Below are 19,482 nucleotides of genomic sequence, written 5' to 3'. Positions count from 1 at the left end.
TATTACTGGGTCAAAGGGAATGCACAGTACTCTAGTCCTTTGGGCGTAGTTCCAGATTGCTCACAGAATGGTTAGACTGGTTTACAACTCCTCCAACAATGCATTACTGTATCTATTTTTCCCCATATCTCTCTAGTATTTGGGGACTTTTCAAAAAGTTCCCTGTAACCTTGAAGCAGAAGTTTCCTGGCAGTCTCTCTATGCAATTACTGTCACTGGATTGATGTAGTAGATGGCTATAGCTTCTTCAGCCAGGTTATACTACAACATAGGGTAATAGCTTTGACCTGAAATAACTCTGAGCTAGAATTTAAACAATTGATATGTTTTCCACCAGAAAACAACTGAAACAAAGAAATAAATTCCACTTGGAGATTTAGTCTAAGACAGGAAACACAAATCAGTGAGTGATTCAAAGAAACTCTCGTTCTATTTCAGAAAAGCACCCAAGGTGTTTATAAGTTGGTTGCTAGGATTTTAAAGCAGGCAAGTTGCAGGACACCCTCCACTAGCTGCCTTTTCTCAACAGATTGTCAGTGGTAAGTCACCATTTGTTGAGAAAACAAATAACTATAACCAGGGGAATTACTCCAGTGACAAGATTGAAATCCAAAGAAATGTTTAGGAAGGTGGAACCAAGATTTGGCTCGTTGTTGTCCTTGATTCTTGAAGGGGACCAAAATGACATCACTATGTTGGAGTCAAGATACAATGTGTCTGACTGTGGCTGATCAGATCAATAAAAGCTCAGAAGATTCTACTGCAGGTTGGGCACAAATAGTCAATGTGAACATTTGGAATGGAGCTGTCTCTAAGTTTACACATCTTAGATTTCTTTTGAGCTATTGAAATTCTACTTCACTCAGAGCACAGCACCTTACTTGATGCAAGCATGCCATGCTGGGTGGTTCTTTGCTAGTGTCTCTCATGTCTTGGACCGATTCCAAAATCTTTCAGAGAGACTTTGAGAGTATCCTTGTATCACTTCTTCTGACTCCCATGTGAGCCCTCATCTTCTGTGAGTTCTTCTTAAAATAGTCTTTAATGAAATAGAGGACTTCCAAGCATTCCTAACGGAAAGACCAGAGTTGTGGTGAAAATTTAAAGTTCAAACAAAGGAGTTAAAAGAAACACGAAAAGGTTAACACAAATGAATACTCATAAAGGACTAAAAAGATAATTTCCTTACATTTAAATATGGGGAGATACTACCTATGTCCTCTCCAAACCTTATCATCTTCAAAGGTCATAGAGGCACTCCAATTAGACAAGGCCTAGGAGTGGTTCTGTTATGCCTTCATGATCCAAAGAGAAGAATGGAGGGAAAAGAGAAGACAAATGTACCGCAGGGGGGCAGTTATGGAGAGTTAAGGAAAATTATCTTACAATAATCAGAGCGCAGAAGTAGAAGTCTACACAAGCAGCAAAGAGGAAGGTGTAATGGGGAAGGTCTGGCACTTGAATCTCACTCTCACCTAAATATCTAAATAATTAAAGGAGGGAAGAGCATACACATATACACACAGCCAGGTACAGAAATACATCTCACTCAACAGGAAAATAAGAAGGAAATAGGAGAAAGGAAAAGAGGGTACTACAGTGTGGGCAGATTAAGGGAGAGATTAGTTCTATGCTGTTGTTATCGTTTGCCCTTCATTCTCAAAGAAAACCAATAACGTCAGGAGGCTGATGTCTTGACTTGCAAGTGAATTGGATTTAAGTGAGGCAGGGCTGTGCAATGTCATCAGCCTCACTCTCTCCTCCAGAGTTATCAGAGTCCAGTGGAAAGACATAGGTCAGGGTGACTGGTAATGGCCCCAGATGCAGTGGGAGACCCTGGCCTCTTTAAGCTAACATCTTTTCCAGGTCTCAGTTGTCTGAGGCAATACCTGTTCGGTGATTAAAGGCTAGAATAAACTCTAAGGATGTACAAAAATATTTATAGCTCTTTTTGAGGTGGCAAAGAATGGGAACCTGAGGGGGCACCAATCAACTGGGAAATGGATGAACATATTAAGCTTATATAAATGTGATGAAATACCATTGTTCTATAAGAAATGAAGATGGTTTCAGGGAAAACTCGGAAGACTTGTATGAACTGATATGGAGTGAGATTAACAGAATCAGGAAAACAATTTATACAATGACAATAATATTATAAAGATAAACAACTTTAAAAGACTTAACTCTCATCAGTATAATAACTAACCACGGTTCCAGAGGACTAATAATGAAACATTCTACCCATCTCCTGATAAAGAAATGAAGGACTCAAAAGTATAAAAGCAGACTTTTTTTTTTAAGATGGCAAATAGAAATTTGTTTTGCTTAATTATATATATTTGTAACAATGATTTTGTTTTTCTTTCATTCTCAGTAGAGGTGATGGGTAGTTGGGTGGGAGGAGTTAGGGTGGGAGGGAGAAAAGAAATTTGCTGATTGGAAAAATAATTTAGAAAAAGAACAAGGCAATGTATCATTTTCAACAGTAATATAGGCCTACAATGTAAATACTTGGACCAGATTTAGGCTCTGCACTGGGAAGAAATATCCAATAAAGTTCTTCCACTTATTCACACTCTTTTTTTTTTTTAAACAAGTGAACATCTTTACATTGATCTTGGACAGACAAATGATTCTGACAAGGACCAAGCATTCCTTCCATTCCTGTTTCTGTAATATGTTAGAGAGTAGCCAAAGGGGAAGGGAAAAGGCACTTGGCTAACAAATATTCTTCTAGACATCTTCCCATTTTTCTGGTGCTTCCAGAAAGCCATGAACTATAATGACTTCTTTATTTTACCATTAACCAACCATACCTGTCTTCATTGTTTTCCATGGGAATTATCCTTCTTACTCTCTTCCATCTCTTTTCTCTGAATCATTTTGCTTTTCTCTTCTCAATGACAAGGTAATGCTATAATATTAAACTCTGACTTTAAAAGCTGAAGACTAGAATTGAATCAAATCCTGAGGGTTTTTGAGAGGAGTGTGATGTTTAAAAAGATCAAGAGACATAATTTCTTGGTAATTAATAATTTTTTAAATAATGCTAGCATTTTTGTCAATAAAAAGGGTCAGTGACACTGTCGAATGCCAAAGACTAGTCATAGCGATGGGCTCACAGTTTATATACCCTTGGAAGAGTGGGTGTTCCTGAGGGTGGCAATCAACTCTGATTGTTTACAATTAATGAGAGAATGAATATTACAATGAGAGGTGGGCCTATTCTAATGAGAGGCTGGGGGATATAACTATGATTATGTCATTTACTTCTAAATTGCCTAGCTTTGGCCAATCTAATCAAAGAATCTATCCCTACCCATGCCAGTGTAGAGCACAATGGGTTTCCCCACCCTAGATTAAATTCCTTGTAAAGTTGGGTGGGGTGTGAACAAGATTGAGAAGTTAATTCAATCTCATTATCAATGTTCTTCAGAGACTGAGCTTCCAAATGAGGACTTTACAAAAGGGGCAACTGTGGATCTCCTCAAATCATTGGTTATTAATAATCATTCTTCTTAGGAGGAAGAAGGGTCAAAGGGAGCAGTAAAAAAGAAGAGCAGCTTCATTATACCCTCACATCTAGTTACACCTTATTGGGTGTCTAATAAAAGGATCTATTCCTTTTCCTGGGATTTGGCTATTGTTCAAAGACCCATAATTTTCACAAAAATATTCTCCTGGAGACATCCTATAACTTCCAGTTATATGCAATACTACAACAACTAATTAATAAAAAATGAATATCAGTTTCAGAGATCAGTGGATGTATGTATAGAGTGAAAAATATTACAAATAAGGAATTATGAAGAGCTGGAATAAAGGATGTCATTTATTCATGGGACAAGCATTTATTAAGCACTTACTATGTTCTGGGCACAGCGAATGAATGAACAAACAAATGAGTGAATTAAAAAATATTTACCAAATGTTTATTATGTACAAAACCATGTGCTAAAGTACTGGGGATACAAATAATACTTGAAGGGAAGCTTCTAGCCTCTAGTTCCACATTTCATTTTATAAACTGATATGTATGTATGTGTGTATAAGCACCCTGCTAGAATGTCATTAAAAATGTAGTATTGAGGGAAAGAGATGGGCTGGACATGTGGCAGGAGTGAGGGATGACTGATGCACAGTCTATGTGCTCCACTAGCATCCTCCCAATATTTGGAAAAATGAGGAAGTTCTACCCAGACAGATTATAAGAAAGCAGTAACGAGAGTCACTGGATAGGCAGTGATGAGATGGAGGGGTTGCAACGTGCATTGTTGGAGGGGACATTAGTGAAATAACAAAGTTTTAGTTAAGAGAAAAGCCACTTTAAGCAAATAAATCATTTTCACTAATTTGGGTATTCCCAGATTAAATATAAAAGACCCATGAAGAAAGATCCTATCTGCATCCAGAGAAAGAACTGATAATAGAAGCATGTACAGAATAATTTCACAAACATATACCTATTCGTGTCTAATGGTAACCATTTCTAGGAAGGAGAGAAGAAAAATCAGAAAAAAACAAAAGAAAAAGAAATTCACATGATAATTTTATTATGCGTCTGAAGTGAATAGCAAGTGGTACATAGTAGACTTGCAGTTCCACGTGCAATCATCTTTTTTATTATACTGTATTATGGAAATGCTTCTTTTATTCCATAGATTAAAAATAAAATAAATTAAAAAAGAAAGAAAAGCCATCACAGCACCATCTCAACTGACCTTTTAAAAACTACCCAACAGATGACAAACCATAGTGGGAAGAACAAAGACGGGAGGAGGGTTGATTCCTTTCCTGATCCCCTTAGTTCTTTGGCTGTCAGAATTTTGTTTCTCCCCCAAATTAGCTCTTGTTGATTTTGTATGTATAATATAATCTCCTTGAAGGCAAGGAATGTTTCATTTTTGGTTTTATATCTCCCCCCCCCACCACCATACATGATAAGTGCCTAATAAATGCCTCTTGAGTAAATGATTGATTGAAGGAGTCCAGTGATTGGATAGCAGTGAACTAAAGAAAGTAACTGGGTATCTACACACTTTGCATTATTCCAATAGGTTTGGGAAACTTTGTCTAGAATCCTAGCATCGTAAGAATGTCTTCCTCCTCCTTTGTTGATGGAGGTAATTATGGAATTGTAAAACCTAAGACGAGAAAAGAATCACAGTCTAACCCCCTCATTTTACAGATGCAGAAACTAAGAGATCTTTCACTTCTAAAGTGACTCTGTCAAGATCAATGAGTAGTAGAGTCAGAATAAGAACCCAGATCTTCTCTACATATATTCTGTCTTACACTCTGAAAATTCGTTAAGGATACGTTCTTGTCAAGCTGCCTCTTTGGGGACTAAAAATTCATTGAACTTCTTTTTTATTTTAAACTCTTTAGCCATGACTAAAAATAGCGTGTGTGACTTTCCTAACATAAGGTAAACTCTGGTGTGTACAATTTGGAAAGTGCTAAGTCTTTTATGTCTTAAATTATCACTGCTGAAATGTATATAGCATTTTTAGATTCATAAAGCATTTTATATATATTAGAGACAATGTACTTCACACAACAATTGTGTGAGATAAGCACTATTATTATTATACCTATTTTGCAGATGAGAGAACTGAGGCTCAGAGAGGTCAAAGGACTTATCTTGGTGATGCAGCTAGCTAAATGTCAGAATCTGAATTTGAATTCAGGTCTCTCCTGGCTTCAACTGCAGCATTCTTTCCAACATATCATACTGCCTTTCTGTACCATTCATGCATGGAGAGAAGTTAATCATCTACATGATTTAGGACTCAGGTATGAACTCTATCCAATCATCCTACCATGGTACATGATGCTTCCACCATTAAGAGTTAGACTCTGAAGTTGTCAGCCTGAGTGATTGGAAAGATGTTGGTGCTCTCAGCTGCTAGCTGGCATGGTGGATAGAGTACCTGGCCTAGAGGCAGAAGACTCATCTTATTGAGTTCAAATCCGGCCTCAGACACTTACTGGCCATGTGACCCTGGGCAAGTCACTTCACCCTATTTGCCTCGGTTTCCTCATCTGTAAAATAAGTGGGAGAGGGAAATGGCAAACCACTCCAGTATCTTTGCCAAGAAAACCCCAAATGGGGTCATGAAGAGTCAAACATGACTGAAAAACAACTGAACAGCAACAGAAATAGAGAAGTTTGGAGGACAGGTAGGTCTAGTTTGAGGGTGGAGGAATTATGGAGGTAAATTCTTTAGGGTAAGGCAGCAATTCTCAAATTTTTTGGTCTCAAGACTCCTTTACAATCTTAAAAATCAATGAGCATCTGCCAAAGAGCTTTTGTCTATATGGGCTAGATCTATCAATACTTACTGTATTCAGAATTAAAATTTCTTGGTACTTTTATAAAAATAGTTTTGACCTCAAAAACCTCTCGAAAGGGTCTTGGGGACCACACTTTGAGAACTGCTGCATTAAGGCATCATCTCTGGAAGATCCCTGTTAAATTCACTTGGGCTATTTGGGAGAGATAACAAATGGACACATCAGAAGGGATTATTTTCTCATATTGCTTTGTTACCAAGAAGAGAGCAGGGCTGAGAGTATTATAGAGACACAAGATCATAGAAGTCCCTCAGAGACCATCCCTTTACTTCACAAGGACTGGGTGTTTCCAAGATATTTTGATACGGACAAGAGGGTCAGGAAATGCCAAGAATATAGGTCGTTTCTAGGGAAAGAATACCAAAGTGTGCACAGGTCGGGAACCTGAATGCCAGGAGAAAGCTCAGGGCACTAAGTTGCTGCTGGAGACCTGAGAAAACAGGCAAAATAAATCCCAAATTCAGAATTTCATCTAGACTGAACTAAGTATTTAGTGCTTATTTATGTAAACCACAACCATATCCTTGATCTATTCTGGAAGGAAAGTAGGCCAGACATGATAGACCAAACATATGGAGCTCCCTGCTCTGCTCTGGGCCCTATCCCACAGCTGTATTGCACTATAGACCATCCTTTCATTAGCCATGATAGAGTCAGAAAATATGAAAGAAACAGTGATTTTTCAGAGTTCTGATAGCTAGCCTATCCTCAGCATCTTGAAAAAACAAAATAACCTTAAAGTACCATTTCAAAGTAATTAAAAATTTAGAATTTATTTCCAAAGACGAGAAACTCATGATTAATTTACTTATGTTTCTAAATCTGGAGATTATGTGCAGTCCCCTTCCCATTTGGAATCATCAGGCTGGCATTTGTACTACAGATGATGGTCTGCTTTTCCAAACAGTTTCACTTGGTGTTGTCTATCTGAGGAAGCCCTCATGGAAATGTGGATGGAACCTAGAATTTCAGAATCCCCTCTAGTGTTCTAAATTCATGAATGAATGTCTGCCATAGCTCCATTACAAGAAAGAAATCCTGTATAACAATTTTCAGCCCTGATAACCTACAGAAAAAATATTCAAAAAATATTATTCCATCCCTTCCCCCAGAAATCTACTTTCTTTAACACTTTAACAGTTTTTTTTTAAACTTGTGTCATTTCAAAAAAATATAAAATATTTTGAAATGACACATCAAAAGAAGATTAGGAGTAGAATCTCTAAGAGAAAGTATATGTTTGTATATATATATGTATATGTATATATATCAATATCTATATATAAATATATCCATACTTAATTGTAGCCTCGAGGCAGGGGGGAGAAGAAAGGGGGGAAAAAGAACAAAGTAAAAGGTGTACAGCAGAGAACAATAGAAAACTTACAAGGAAGCAAAGATGGACAGCCTTCAACATAAAGCACAGTATTTGATATATAGGCTTTCTTGAAATGGAAAGTTATTGCTATATATTCTGAATCCTCTCCTACATTCTGCTATGCATATGACATGTTTTTTTTTCTTTTCTTATTTTATATTTAAGTTCAGTATTTAAGTTTATATGTTTCTTTTTCTTTTCTTATATATTTAAGTTTTAATATTTGTCTAAAATAATTTTTAAAAAGACATCTTAAATTTAATAATTTATTGTAAATTTGTGGGGGTTTTCTTGCATTTAAATTTCGATGACACAATATTGTGTTATATAACTATATAGTATCATATTGTAAGCAAGTCATTACATGCACATATTCCTGCCAATGCATGCTGGACTCTCCAACGATGCACAACATGCTCATCTGCCAACACTTGTTTGTTAAGACCTGTCTGCAGACTTGACCACTGATGGGTTATAACTTGCATTTTGTGTGTTTATTTGGAAAATAATATAATCACTACAACTTTAACTCTGTTACACAACAGATGTATGAACAGTTTTTCAAAATTTTCTTATCTTCTTTTCTTTCCTTATGCTTCCACTACCTCTTTATTTTTATTTAAAACCTGCCAACTGCACCTGAGGCTACTACTGCCCCCCCGGCCAGGATTGGTCCAATACCCCACAGAGGGTGATATCACCCACTTTGGGAACCTATGGCTAACACACACTAGGCACTTAATAAATGCTTGATGACTTGACATAACTCAACATAACTAAGCTTATGTTCTACATTTCCTATGCCAGAATATCCCAGGACAACATGTTGTTAAATGAAATGAGTCCTATCCTGAAAATCTTGTGGATTTAAAAAAAAGAATCTTACATTTCAACCAAGAAGGTACAGCTTACAATATTTTTACTGGTGCTATTTATAAAAACCCAATTCCCTGGAATCTCTGCAGAGCACAAGAGAATAAGCCCATGAGTGAGACACAAAATGGTATGAAATATAAATCTGATAAAATAACACATTTATTAGATTTATTCAGCAGCATCATTTCCCAGTTGCTTTTCCAATCAAAATACATTTCATCATAATTATAACAAGATCTCTAAACATGGGGAACAAATATGAGAACCCAGGTACAGAACAATCAGTGGAAGATATTTCATTCATTATATATTTATTAAATTTGCAGTTTATAGGCATGGTTAGCTAGGTGGAGGTGACAAGAAATATTAAATTATACATTCTTTCAATGGCCCTAGACTTTCCTTAGATGGTTCCTGTTATGTAAACTAGACTATGTTATTATTACATAGAAAAACTAAGCTTTATAGTACATTCTGGTCCAGATACATGGATTCAACCAAAGGACCTCATAATAACTATTACTAAAAACTATTTCCCTTTCTATTAATATCCACTTCAGGAAATAAATAGTCAATGACAATGAAATTTGCACAAAACCCCCAAACCAAAATTTGAGTTCTGATTTGCTAGGACTTTTTGTAAGATACTTGATGAAAAGGCAGATATAATTAAGCATTTTCCAACTATAGCATTTTGGTCCCGAGGAAAGACTGCTTGAGGTGCCAGTCAAATGAGTGACCTGTTCTATATGTCATCAGAAGAAAAAAAATATATCATTAGATGAAGTTCAAAGTATCACATAGTGTGGCACCAGTATCTAATGATACAAAATCTTCTTATAGACACTGCAAATAGAAATGTTTAATTGGCAGTTCAGGGGAAAGCCCACAGAGAGGGAGAATAGCACATATGTTCTGCTTTGACAACATAAAAATGTACAATGGCTGTTCAGGTTGTCAGTCTTCGAAACAAAATATACTAAATTATTTTCCTATCTTCTGCACAAATTGAAGAGTCTATAGTCACCCTTGGGCTGTGTGCATGTGTGTGTGTGTGTGTGTGTGTGTGTGTGTGTGTGTGTGTGTGTGTGTGTACAGAGCCATCTTTTAATATGAAAGAATTTGGAATTTAACAGTGCACAGTAATTTGGTGCTGGTGTATACAAATGGACATCATGGAGTAGTCCAGGTTCTATTTTCTGAATAAATCTGAAGATTAGAATATGGTGCCCTTTGTCTGAAATGGACAAGGCCTTTAAATTACCTTGATTTTTATCCCTCCATTGACATAATCTACCTCTAGAGATGTAATAACCAATTCAGCAGACATTTTTATTAGCAATATCAATGACATGATAATCTTTCCAAAATTTACAAATATACAAATATATTTATAACATTACTTTCAGACAGCTTCAGTGCAAAGATATACATATAGTACATTGTGATAATTCTTCATAAAAATATGAGTTGGCATAAGTAAAAAAAAACACAAGGCATAGTTTCAACAGACATCTCCAACTACAGGCAAGATATTATATATATGTATATATATGTATATATTTTTATAAAGTACTGAATGTTAACCTTTTTCCATCTGTTTGTAAAAATATATGTGCAAAAGTATATTTCTAATTAATCCCTAAAATCAATGGCACTAGTTATACCTCAGAGTCCTCTTTAACAAGGTTAGCAGTATCTTTAAACGTATCCTCAGTTGCTATGTAAGCTGGAGCTTGGTCTTTTCTTTGAATGATGTCAACAGGAAGTGAAGGAGATGGGGGTGGCACAGCAGCCGTAACTTCCTGTTGCTCCTTCTCCATCTACAAGAATAATTTAGTAATTATCGACCTTTAGTCATCTCCAACTGCTTCTCAAACATCTCAAACTGGATCTTCAACAGGTCTTAAACTCAACATGTCTAAAGCTGAACTCATTATCTTTCCCCCAAACCTTCCCCCTCCCCAACTCCTACCTTCCCTATTATTGTAGAGGGCAACATTATCCTCCCAGTCCCTCAGGCTCCCAATCTAGATATCTTCCTTGACTCCTCACTATCTCTTACCCCCAGTACTCCATCTGTTGCCAAGGCCTGTTGATTTCATCATTGCAACATCTTTTAAACACATACTCTCCTCTCCTCTGATATGGCAAGCACTCTGGTGCAGGCTGTCTGGATCACTGCAACAGCCTGCTGGGTCTGCCTGCCTCAAGTCTCTCCTCACTCTAATTTGTCCTCCATTCACCCACCAGAGAGATTTTCCTAAAGTGTAGGCCCAACCATGTCAAACCTCTAGTCAATAAACTCCATTGGCTCCCTATTGATTCCAGGATCAAATACGGAATGCTCTGTTAGGCATTCAAAGCCCTTCATAACCTAGCCTCCTCCTACCTTTTCTGTCTTCTTATATCTCACTCACTGAAACGTACTCTTCAATCCAGTGACACCAGCTTTCTTGCTGTTCCATGAACAAGATACTCCATCTCTTGGCTTTGGCATTTTTTTCTGACTGTCCCTCATGCCTGGAGCATTCTCCCTCATCTACTGTCTTCATTTAAGTCCTGAATTAAATCCCGTCTTCCACAGGAAGCATTTCCCAACCCTTCTTAATCCTAATGCCTTTCCTCTTTCAATTATTTCTTATTTCTCCTTTTTATTGTTACTGTTGTTTGTCCTTCATTTTCGAAAAGGACCAAAGACATCATGAGGATGATGTCCTGACATGTGCATGAATTGGAAGCTTATTTGTACATATAAGACAGCCCCATGCCAGGTACCCCCTACAATTCCCCACACACACACTACTGTCCAACTTCCTTTTGTGTGTTATCTTCCTACAGTAGTTTGTGGTCAGGGACTGTCTTTTGCCTCTTTTTGTATCCTCAGCACTTAAGCATAGTACCTAATGGTTAATGCCAGCTGGTTAACAATTACCTATTAACTGACTGATTCCCCATGCATAACTGGGAGGACAAATGCATATGTAGGAAGGAAAGAAATCTGAATGAATAGAGTCAACTTTTGGTATCAGTTTCAAAAAGGAGGAGGACAAGGATGAGTAAGAATATGTATGTCTGATTTGGCAAAGTAATTTGTGCCTAAAGCAAAAAAAAATTCCAAATTAAGGAAATATTTTACCTCTGCATAGATTGGATTTTCAAAGTTGGTACTTTGCTTCAATTTTCGTTTGAAGAAATTCCATTTTGACTCCTAGAGGAAGAGAGAAGGGTTGGAGGGGGGGGAAAAGGTAATTTTCAATAATGAGATTTTGATTTTTCTACTTGACCTCCTTCTCTGAAAGACAAAAGGAATCTGGGGCCATGGTCTTCAGCTGGCCCTGTGAATGCTTTAGGACTATCTATGGTCTCTGAACTGAAATACAATTTTATGCTCTTTCTTTTCACCTAAGAGTTTTCAAAGCTCCATCCACCTTCAATCTTTCAGTGCATCTACCTCTTGCTTTGAATAATGGGTCATTATACCAGTGTCCAAATAAAACATGCAGGCTAGTTGACAAGCGCTGGATCCAGAGTCAAAGTATCCACCACACGCAAATCCCAACAAACTTGGCTGCCTTTGACCTGATTCTCCTTGGGAAATTATTTATCCTCTCCAGGACTCAGTTTCCTTATTTGAACAACTAAGCATAGTCAACAGTGAGCTGGACTTGAAACCAGGAAGACCTGGGTTCAAGTCTCACCTCAGATACATACTGGCTAAGTGATCCTGGACAAATCACAATGTCTGAGTTCATCAGGCCAACTTGCGCTGGTGGAGGGAATTTCTTCATTGGGGTAGCTAGGTGACACAGTGGATAGAGAGCCAGGCCTGGATTTAGGAAGACCTGAGTTCAAATCTGACCTCAGACTTACCAGATGTGTGACCCTGGGAAATTCACTCCCTCCACCTCTCTCTCAGTTTCCCCATGTGTAAAATGGGTATAATAACAGCACCTACCTCCCATAGTTGCTGTGAGGATAAAACAAGATATTTATAAGGTGCTTAGCACCGTGCCTGGCATATAGCTATTGTTGTTCATCTGGGAGTTACCAATCACAATTAAAGAGCAAATCCAAGTCCCTGAGCTCCTTTGGAGCCCTAAACCTCTGATGCAGGTTTTATATGAAAGTAAGGGGAAGAAGTTGGATTATGACATCATTTCCTGCAATGACTTCCGGTTCTTTAGCTGATTTTCCACATAGCTACTTCCCAACCAGAATTTCAGAGGCCTGGAAGCCGAGAGACTAATGACAAACAATAAAGAAATCCTTAACAAACCCACCTGGAAGTTATTGTGGGAGGGCTGGTGACGTGGTAGCTCACGTCCTGGTGCCACAGATCAGATGATTTGTATACTATCTCTCAACATCTTTGCTCACAGACTCAATGTTTTTCTTGGTGCCTGTTGCATCTTGCCAGAAAGCATAGAAGTAGGGTCAGCCTACTCCAGATGGCGTCTAGACTACATGTTTCGTGTTTTTCAAGGACAAGTAATGGAGTGATGGTAGCTTTGTGTCCCTAAGAAATCTACCAAGTGGTCCAGAAATTTCATGATTTGCCTGGTTTGTGGTATGGAGGCCACCCATAGTTCAAAAGAATAAAGAAATATCTGTGATAGAATTCTCTACCAAGCAGATTCCAACCTGTCCATGACTTAGTAGATAAGTTCTAGGAGTTCTCTGAGGTACATGTTAAATTATTCCCCAGGGTCAAAAGCTAGCGTCATAATTTGAACCCATGTCTGTTGGGTTCAAAATATTCTGAAGAGTCTGTAATTTCACCAGACTATCAAAGGGGTCCAAGACACACAAAAATGGTTAAAAATCCCTGTTCTAAGGGAAGGATTCTTCCTAACTCTAAACCAGCGTTTTTTCCCCCTACACCGTCTCACCTTTCTATAGTATTTTATGGTTGACAAAGCATTTCTTTCACACCAACTCTGAGAGATGAGTATCATTATACTCATTTTGCAGCTGCAAACGCTGGAACAATCTGTTCCATAATCTACTGGGTCTTTGATCTTCCTCAGTATGATCAGACTAGGAACTCAGCTTTTTTTGAGGGAGGACAGAAAACTTCCTGAATCACATGCTTCTGTGTGGACTAGCCGGCCTGGCTTTGTAATAAAACCCTGCATAAGGGCTTACCTGAGTTCAAAATCAAAAGGTTCCTAACAAAAGAAGTAGAGCTTGTAACTTTTTTGCTTTTATCTCCTAGGGAAGCCAAATGCATTTTTAATGAAAGCCTAGAAAAATAACATCATGGAGCCACTGAGATTTCATGTTCCTAACCTGGATTCGTTTGAGCCTATTTTCAGGTGAAAGAAAACCCACTGAGAGTCCCTAGTATTTTAATGTCACCCTGGAGTGACCCTTAGCAACTAAAGTGCTGCCTCCTTTGAAATAGTCACACAATCACAGATACAGCCAACATTGGAACAAATATCTAAGCCCCTGGACATCCAGGGGCAACAGGTTCACTCAACCATAGAAGTCTAAGATGAGCATCTGGCCCCATTAAGTATCATATTGAATCATCAGTTAATAATTCATGAGACCAGATTGAAAGTTCAGGAGAGGAGATAACTGAAGAAGACTAAAAAACCTGCAGTCAACTCCTCTTCTAGGCTTCCTTCGTACTGTTTGTGGTGATGGATAGTTAAACAGGCTTCATCCTGAGCAAATCACTCACTGCAGTGTCCCTAGCCACTTTTTCCTACTCACTCAGTCTCAGCCACAGCATCTCTTTTATCTAGTGAAAATGATGATACAAGAACTCTGCTTGATGAGCATGAGGCTATGGTACTCAAAGTGCACAGAGGGGGGAAAAAAGAGCAGCCTGTGAAAGCAAATCTATTATTGCCCAGAGTTTTGTCAGGGCTGGAAAACTGCATTTGTGAAACTCAGGCATTAGGTGCCTAGTCTGGAAGGAGATGTGTTTAATATTCAAGGAAAAAATCAGCCCTTTGAAAAACATGACTGAAAAATTCTCTTTCAAGACAAGGACCTATTTTCTTTGACAGAAAACAAACAATAAGCAAGCTAGAGATGGTCATTAGGTCAGGGATACCTTCAAATGTTATCTTTAGCTGAACTTACTATACCAATACCAATTTGCTTGCAACAACTGAGTGCCCAACCTTGACTGAACCTAAAGAAACCATGACTATGGTCACAATAAATTGACATTTTTTAAAATTTAATTTTTTAAAATTTTTATATTCATTTTTAAATTTTCCAGTTCCAAATTCTCTCTCTCTCTGTAGTTCTTCCCCTACCCATCAAGAAGGAAAACAATATGCCATTCATTATACATGCAAAGTCATACAAAACATATAAACGGACATTTTAAAGTATATGAGATGGATAGCTGGGCTCCTTTCTTCCTCTATAATGGAGAAATCAGGATTCATGGGATGTGGGATGGGAAGGAGTCAAGGAGGGGAAAATCTGGCTAATAATTCTCAGTCTTTCCAAGGCATAGAATGAACCCCAGGATTCAATGGGCATTATACTTTTATCAATATAGATCTTACATTCAGAGATAGAAGGAATATCAGAAGTCATCTAGTCTACCCCTCACCCCTCCATTTGCAGATGAGAAAACCAAGGTGTAAAAGGTTTATGTAACATCACACAGGTAAGAAGAGGCAGAGCTAGAATCAGATCCTCAGACCCCAAGTCAAGCCAGCTTTCAATGGTTATCAAACTGAGTCAAATGTAACTCTCTATTAAGCTACCTGCTGTTTTCAGGTTTCTCTTCTTTATTAAAGGGAAAACAGATGTTTTCTTAGACTTAGATAATTCTTTGCACTTTAGCTCTATGTCTCCTTGTTCCATTCCAGCATGGACCATTTACCAAAAGATCTGGGACAGAGGTTCTTATTTCAGGGGGTCTGTGAACTTGGATAGGAAAAAAAATTACATCTTCATTTTCACTCCTCACTGCAAAGAGTATATAGATTCACCAGACTATGAAAGGGGTCCATGACACACAAGAGAGGTTAAAAATCACTGTTCTGGGGAAAGAATTAGGATGGAAAATCCCCACTTAGCCTCTTAGAGCAGATTTTGACAACACCCTACCCAAAGCGGTCGCTGGGGAGAAAGTATGAATTCTCAATAAATTCTTGATTTATATCTTAATTTGCAACCATTTATCCCCAACCTTCCCCAGTCAAAAAGGATGACTCTGAATACAAACTGCAGGTATGAGTCACAAGCAGCCGATTCATTATACATTACTATTTGGAATTCTCCGTTTAAGTATAGGCTGGACTTCTGAGTACAGGTAAAGGTGAGGGCTATGTTCTGTGAAATTCTAATTAATTTGAAAACTATTCTTCTTAAAGATGGCCTTTCTCTTAAGTCATCACCCTGACAACTAAGGACAGATGGAATATTCTAGTTCCTAAACTCCATCCATAGGAAGCTAGAGTCATAGTTTTCAGGAATACTCTCTTGTTTCTGACTCCCTACCTTGCCTTGCTTGGCAAAATCTAAGCCTACTGAATTTTAGGCAGACATCTAAGAAATTCCTTCTGAAGTCCAAGAACTAGCTTTTGAAGCTGGCAACAAGTAGTGAGAAGCAGAGCTAACAATTAAATCCAGGACTTTTGACTCCAAATTTAGCACACTTGTTTCATCACTTATAGCCTGATGTTCAATTTTTTAAAAATATAATTATTATTCACAAAATGTTTTGTAGCATATGTGACTATTTATGCATCTTATTGTTATTATATGATGTTTATTATGCTGTACTGTGAATCTACTTTCCACTTTTTTTCTTGTTGAAGCTTCTGAAAGTTCATTTTTATTTTTAAGTTCTATGTTTGGATTAAAAATAAATAAACAGCCAGACGTGGTAGTGCATTGCTGTAATCCCTGCTGCTTGGGAGCTCTTTTGAGCTTGGAAATTCTGAGCTACAGTGGGCTAAGCCAATCAAGTCTCCTTGCTAATAAGATTGACATTAATACGGTAAGCCCGTTGGAGCAAGGTGCCACCAACTTGCTTGAGGAGGGACAAACCAGTCAGCCCAGGTTGGAAAGAGAGCAGGTCAACCCTTCTGTGCTGACCAGTGGTGTGTTCAGACCTATGAGTTGTCCTTGAACTTTTAGCTTTGGTGCCATATAGAAGATAGATATTAAGCATAAATAAAAAATATTAAATTAACATCACAAGTACAAAATTGGGGGGGAACAGACAAATGTTCTTATGAAAAAATACATGGGGATTAAGTGGATTGTAACCTCAGTATGAGTTAACAGTATGTCAGGGCAGACAAAACAAAAAAGCTAATGCACTGCTATGTTTCATTAAAAGAAGTATTGCCTCCAGAATGCAAGGTTTGAGAGTACTGCTCATCTCTGCCCAAATCAGACCACATTTCAAGTATTTATGTTCTCTTAGAGTGTCATATTTGAAGAAAAAAAATAACGACAACAAAAGAGAAAGACCAGACTGGTGAGGTACTTGATCTTACCGAAGAAAGTGAGGAAACAAATATTAATTCTGGAAATAAAAAGACTTGTGAGGGAGACATAAAGTTCATAGATAAGAGCTGGAAGCAATCTTGTTGTTCATTAAGTTCACTATCTTCATTTCACAGGTGAGAAAATCAAGACCTAATGGTTGTACAAGTTAGGTTTCATTAAAAGATGAGTAGGGAGATGGGAAGCCGTGGGAAGTATGAGGAAGCATTACAAGGGTTGGAAGCCACTCTGGTGAGTGAGACAATGCATTAATTAGGCAGGTATGAAAGGACTGCCTAGCAGCAGTGAGGGCCTGGTTGAGATTATGTAGCATAAATCTGTAGTTGGCCTGATTGGCATGGCCTCATGATCTTCTTTTGCTTCATTCAGCAGCATGGGTATAAGAGCAAAGGCAGATGAATGTAGGAATAATCCAAGGCCAACTCTTGGCAGGGCAAAATCAGCAATACAATAAGATACCTGCAGTACAATGAGGTAGCAAAGGACTCAAGAGAAGAAGAAAGTGTACAGTTGAACAAGTTCACCAAGGGGTCAAGAGGAGGAAGGGAGGAGAGTGAAGTTAGCTTGGGGGTAACAGCCTGGTATTCATGATGCTTGAGGGGTGGGGTGGAAAAGAGCTACTGGCTAGGAGAAAAGACCCTGTACTGATGTGCGAACTAGGTGAAGACTCAGGGCTGAGACCTGAAAGGCAGTTTTCAAACTAGATTGAATAGCTAGGGATCTGATTTCAAAGGAAACTAATGAGTAATTTTCAGACCTTCCTGTAAGAAAACTCTAGATGGTTTCTCTTGCATACAGTAAGAATCAGAGCTTGAGAGCATAGATCAGAAAATTACAGAAAATCTCAGAATTAGAAGAGAACCCCTCACCTACTTCCCCAGATGTTAGCCATGCCAGGACCTATCTAGGCACACCAAGCAGCAGGAAGGCCAGATACCAAAAGAGGTGCCCTATATGCCTTTCCTACTCACATCACTATAGGGGAAGCCTCCCTCCTACCATGCTTTTCCCCTTAGCCTATTTGACTATTCATAGGGCTTAGAGGGCACATGAGTTAACAACTGAATCTACCCTCCAATGAGATGGATGACCACCAAAATTTAACCTCTGTTTGCCTCAGTTTCTTTAACTGTAAAATGGGGATAATAATAGAACCTACCTCAGAGGATCAAATGAGAGGATCAAATAAGATAATATTTGTACATAGCACATAGGAGACATTATCTAAATGCTTATTCCATTCCATTCTATGTGGCAAGTTCACAAATACTTAAAGACAGAGTATCTGCCACAAGTCTTCATTTCTCCAGAGTATTCCTGGTTCCTTCAAGTATTTATCATGTGCCTTGGTCCCCAGGCCTCACACTATACTTGTGCTCTTGTGAGTGAGCTCTAGCTTTTTAATATCTATCTCAAAACATGGCCTCAGAACTGAGCACAATTCTCTAGATGTGATTGGACCAGGTCAGAATACCAGGGGCCTATCACTTTTAGCGAAGTATAAGATTGAATTAGGTTTTGTTTTTGTTTTTGTTTTGGAACCCTAGACACATGGCAGACTCATACTGAGCTATAACTCAATAAAACCTCCAGAGTCCTTGCAAACAGATTGTTCTCTAGATGAGCCTCCTACACTTTATATTTATGAATATTTTTGAGATTCATTTATGTAACTTTAAAGAGGATTATAAATCATATGGGTAGAAGCCAGATCTGCTCATAGACTATATAATTTGATTAATTCTCATAATGTAAGGGAGAAAGGTGCCTAATTGCACTTTGACTTGCATTATTATGTAAAACTAAACTAAAAAAAAAGCTTCTTGAATATATAACTACCTATGATATGTATTTTTCTCAATAAATAAGTAGATTTGAATTTTTTAATCCACAGACTCTGGTAATAAGGTTATATATTACAGGCTTTTAATTTTTTAAAGCTGGATTGCCCAGAGAAAGAGTACAAAAGCCATCTGGTGGACACGAAGCATAAGTGCTATTGGACTATGTCAAAAGTGCATCCGATTGCCACCCAGTGGCAAAAGTTAATAAATACAGTGGCTCAGCTGCCCAACAATTCAATTCCACAGACATTTACACGAATATTCAATATTGGGAGAGACAGCTCGGTAGCTCAGTAGATAGAGCACTTTGTCTGGAGTCAGGAAGATCTGAGTTCAAATGCAGCCTCAGACACTTATTAGCTATGTGACCCTGGGCAAGTCACTTAACCCTGCTTGTGTCAGTTTTGTAAAATGAGCTGGAGAATGAAATGGCAGACCACTCCAGTATCTTTGCCAAGAAAACTCCATGGACTGTATTGGCTCGACACAGGCTACAGGGTTACGAAGAGTCAGACATGACTGAACAAC

General features: G+C 38.1%; 1 protein-coding gene across 2 annotated transcripts in view; it reads right to left on the bottom strand.

Moving 5' to 3' along the window:
- Positions 1-8,755: 8,755 nt before the first annotated feature.
- LRP2 (LDL receptor related protein 2) overlaps positions 8,756-19,482 on the bottom strand; it is a 252,103-nt gene continuing 241,376 nt past the window's right edge. For both annotated transcript variants that reach the window (XM_020990917.2, XM_020990918.2), the window contains exons 78-79: positions 11,754-11,825; positions 8,756-10,437 (exon numbers count right to left, since the gene is read on the bottom strand). In XM_020990917.2, the coding sequence (XP_020846576.1) occupies positions 10,276-10,437; positions 11,754-11,825 (234 nt within the window). In that variant the 3' untranslated portion in view covers positions 8,756-10,275. The remainder of the gene's footprint in view (positions 10,438-11,753; positions 11,826-19,482) is intronic.

This window comes from Phascolarctos cinereus, unplaced genomic scaffold (genome assembly GCF_003287225.1).
Source record: "Phascolarctos cinereus isolate Bilbo 61053 unplaced genomic scaffold, phaCin_HiC Scaffold_726;HRSCAF=1367, whole genome shotgun sequence".
Taxonomy (NCBI): Eukaryota; Metazoa; Chordata; class Mammalia; order Diprotodontia; family Phascolarctidae; genus Phascolarctos; species Phascolarctos cinereus.
The sequence above is the reverse complement of the archived record's forward strand: the minus strand, read 5'-3'. Positions and strand labels throughout refer to the sequence as shown.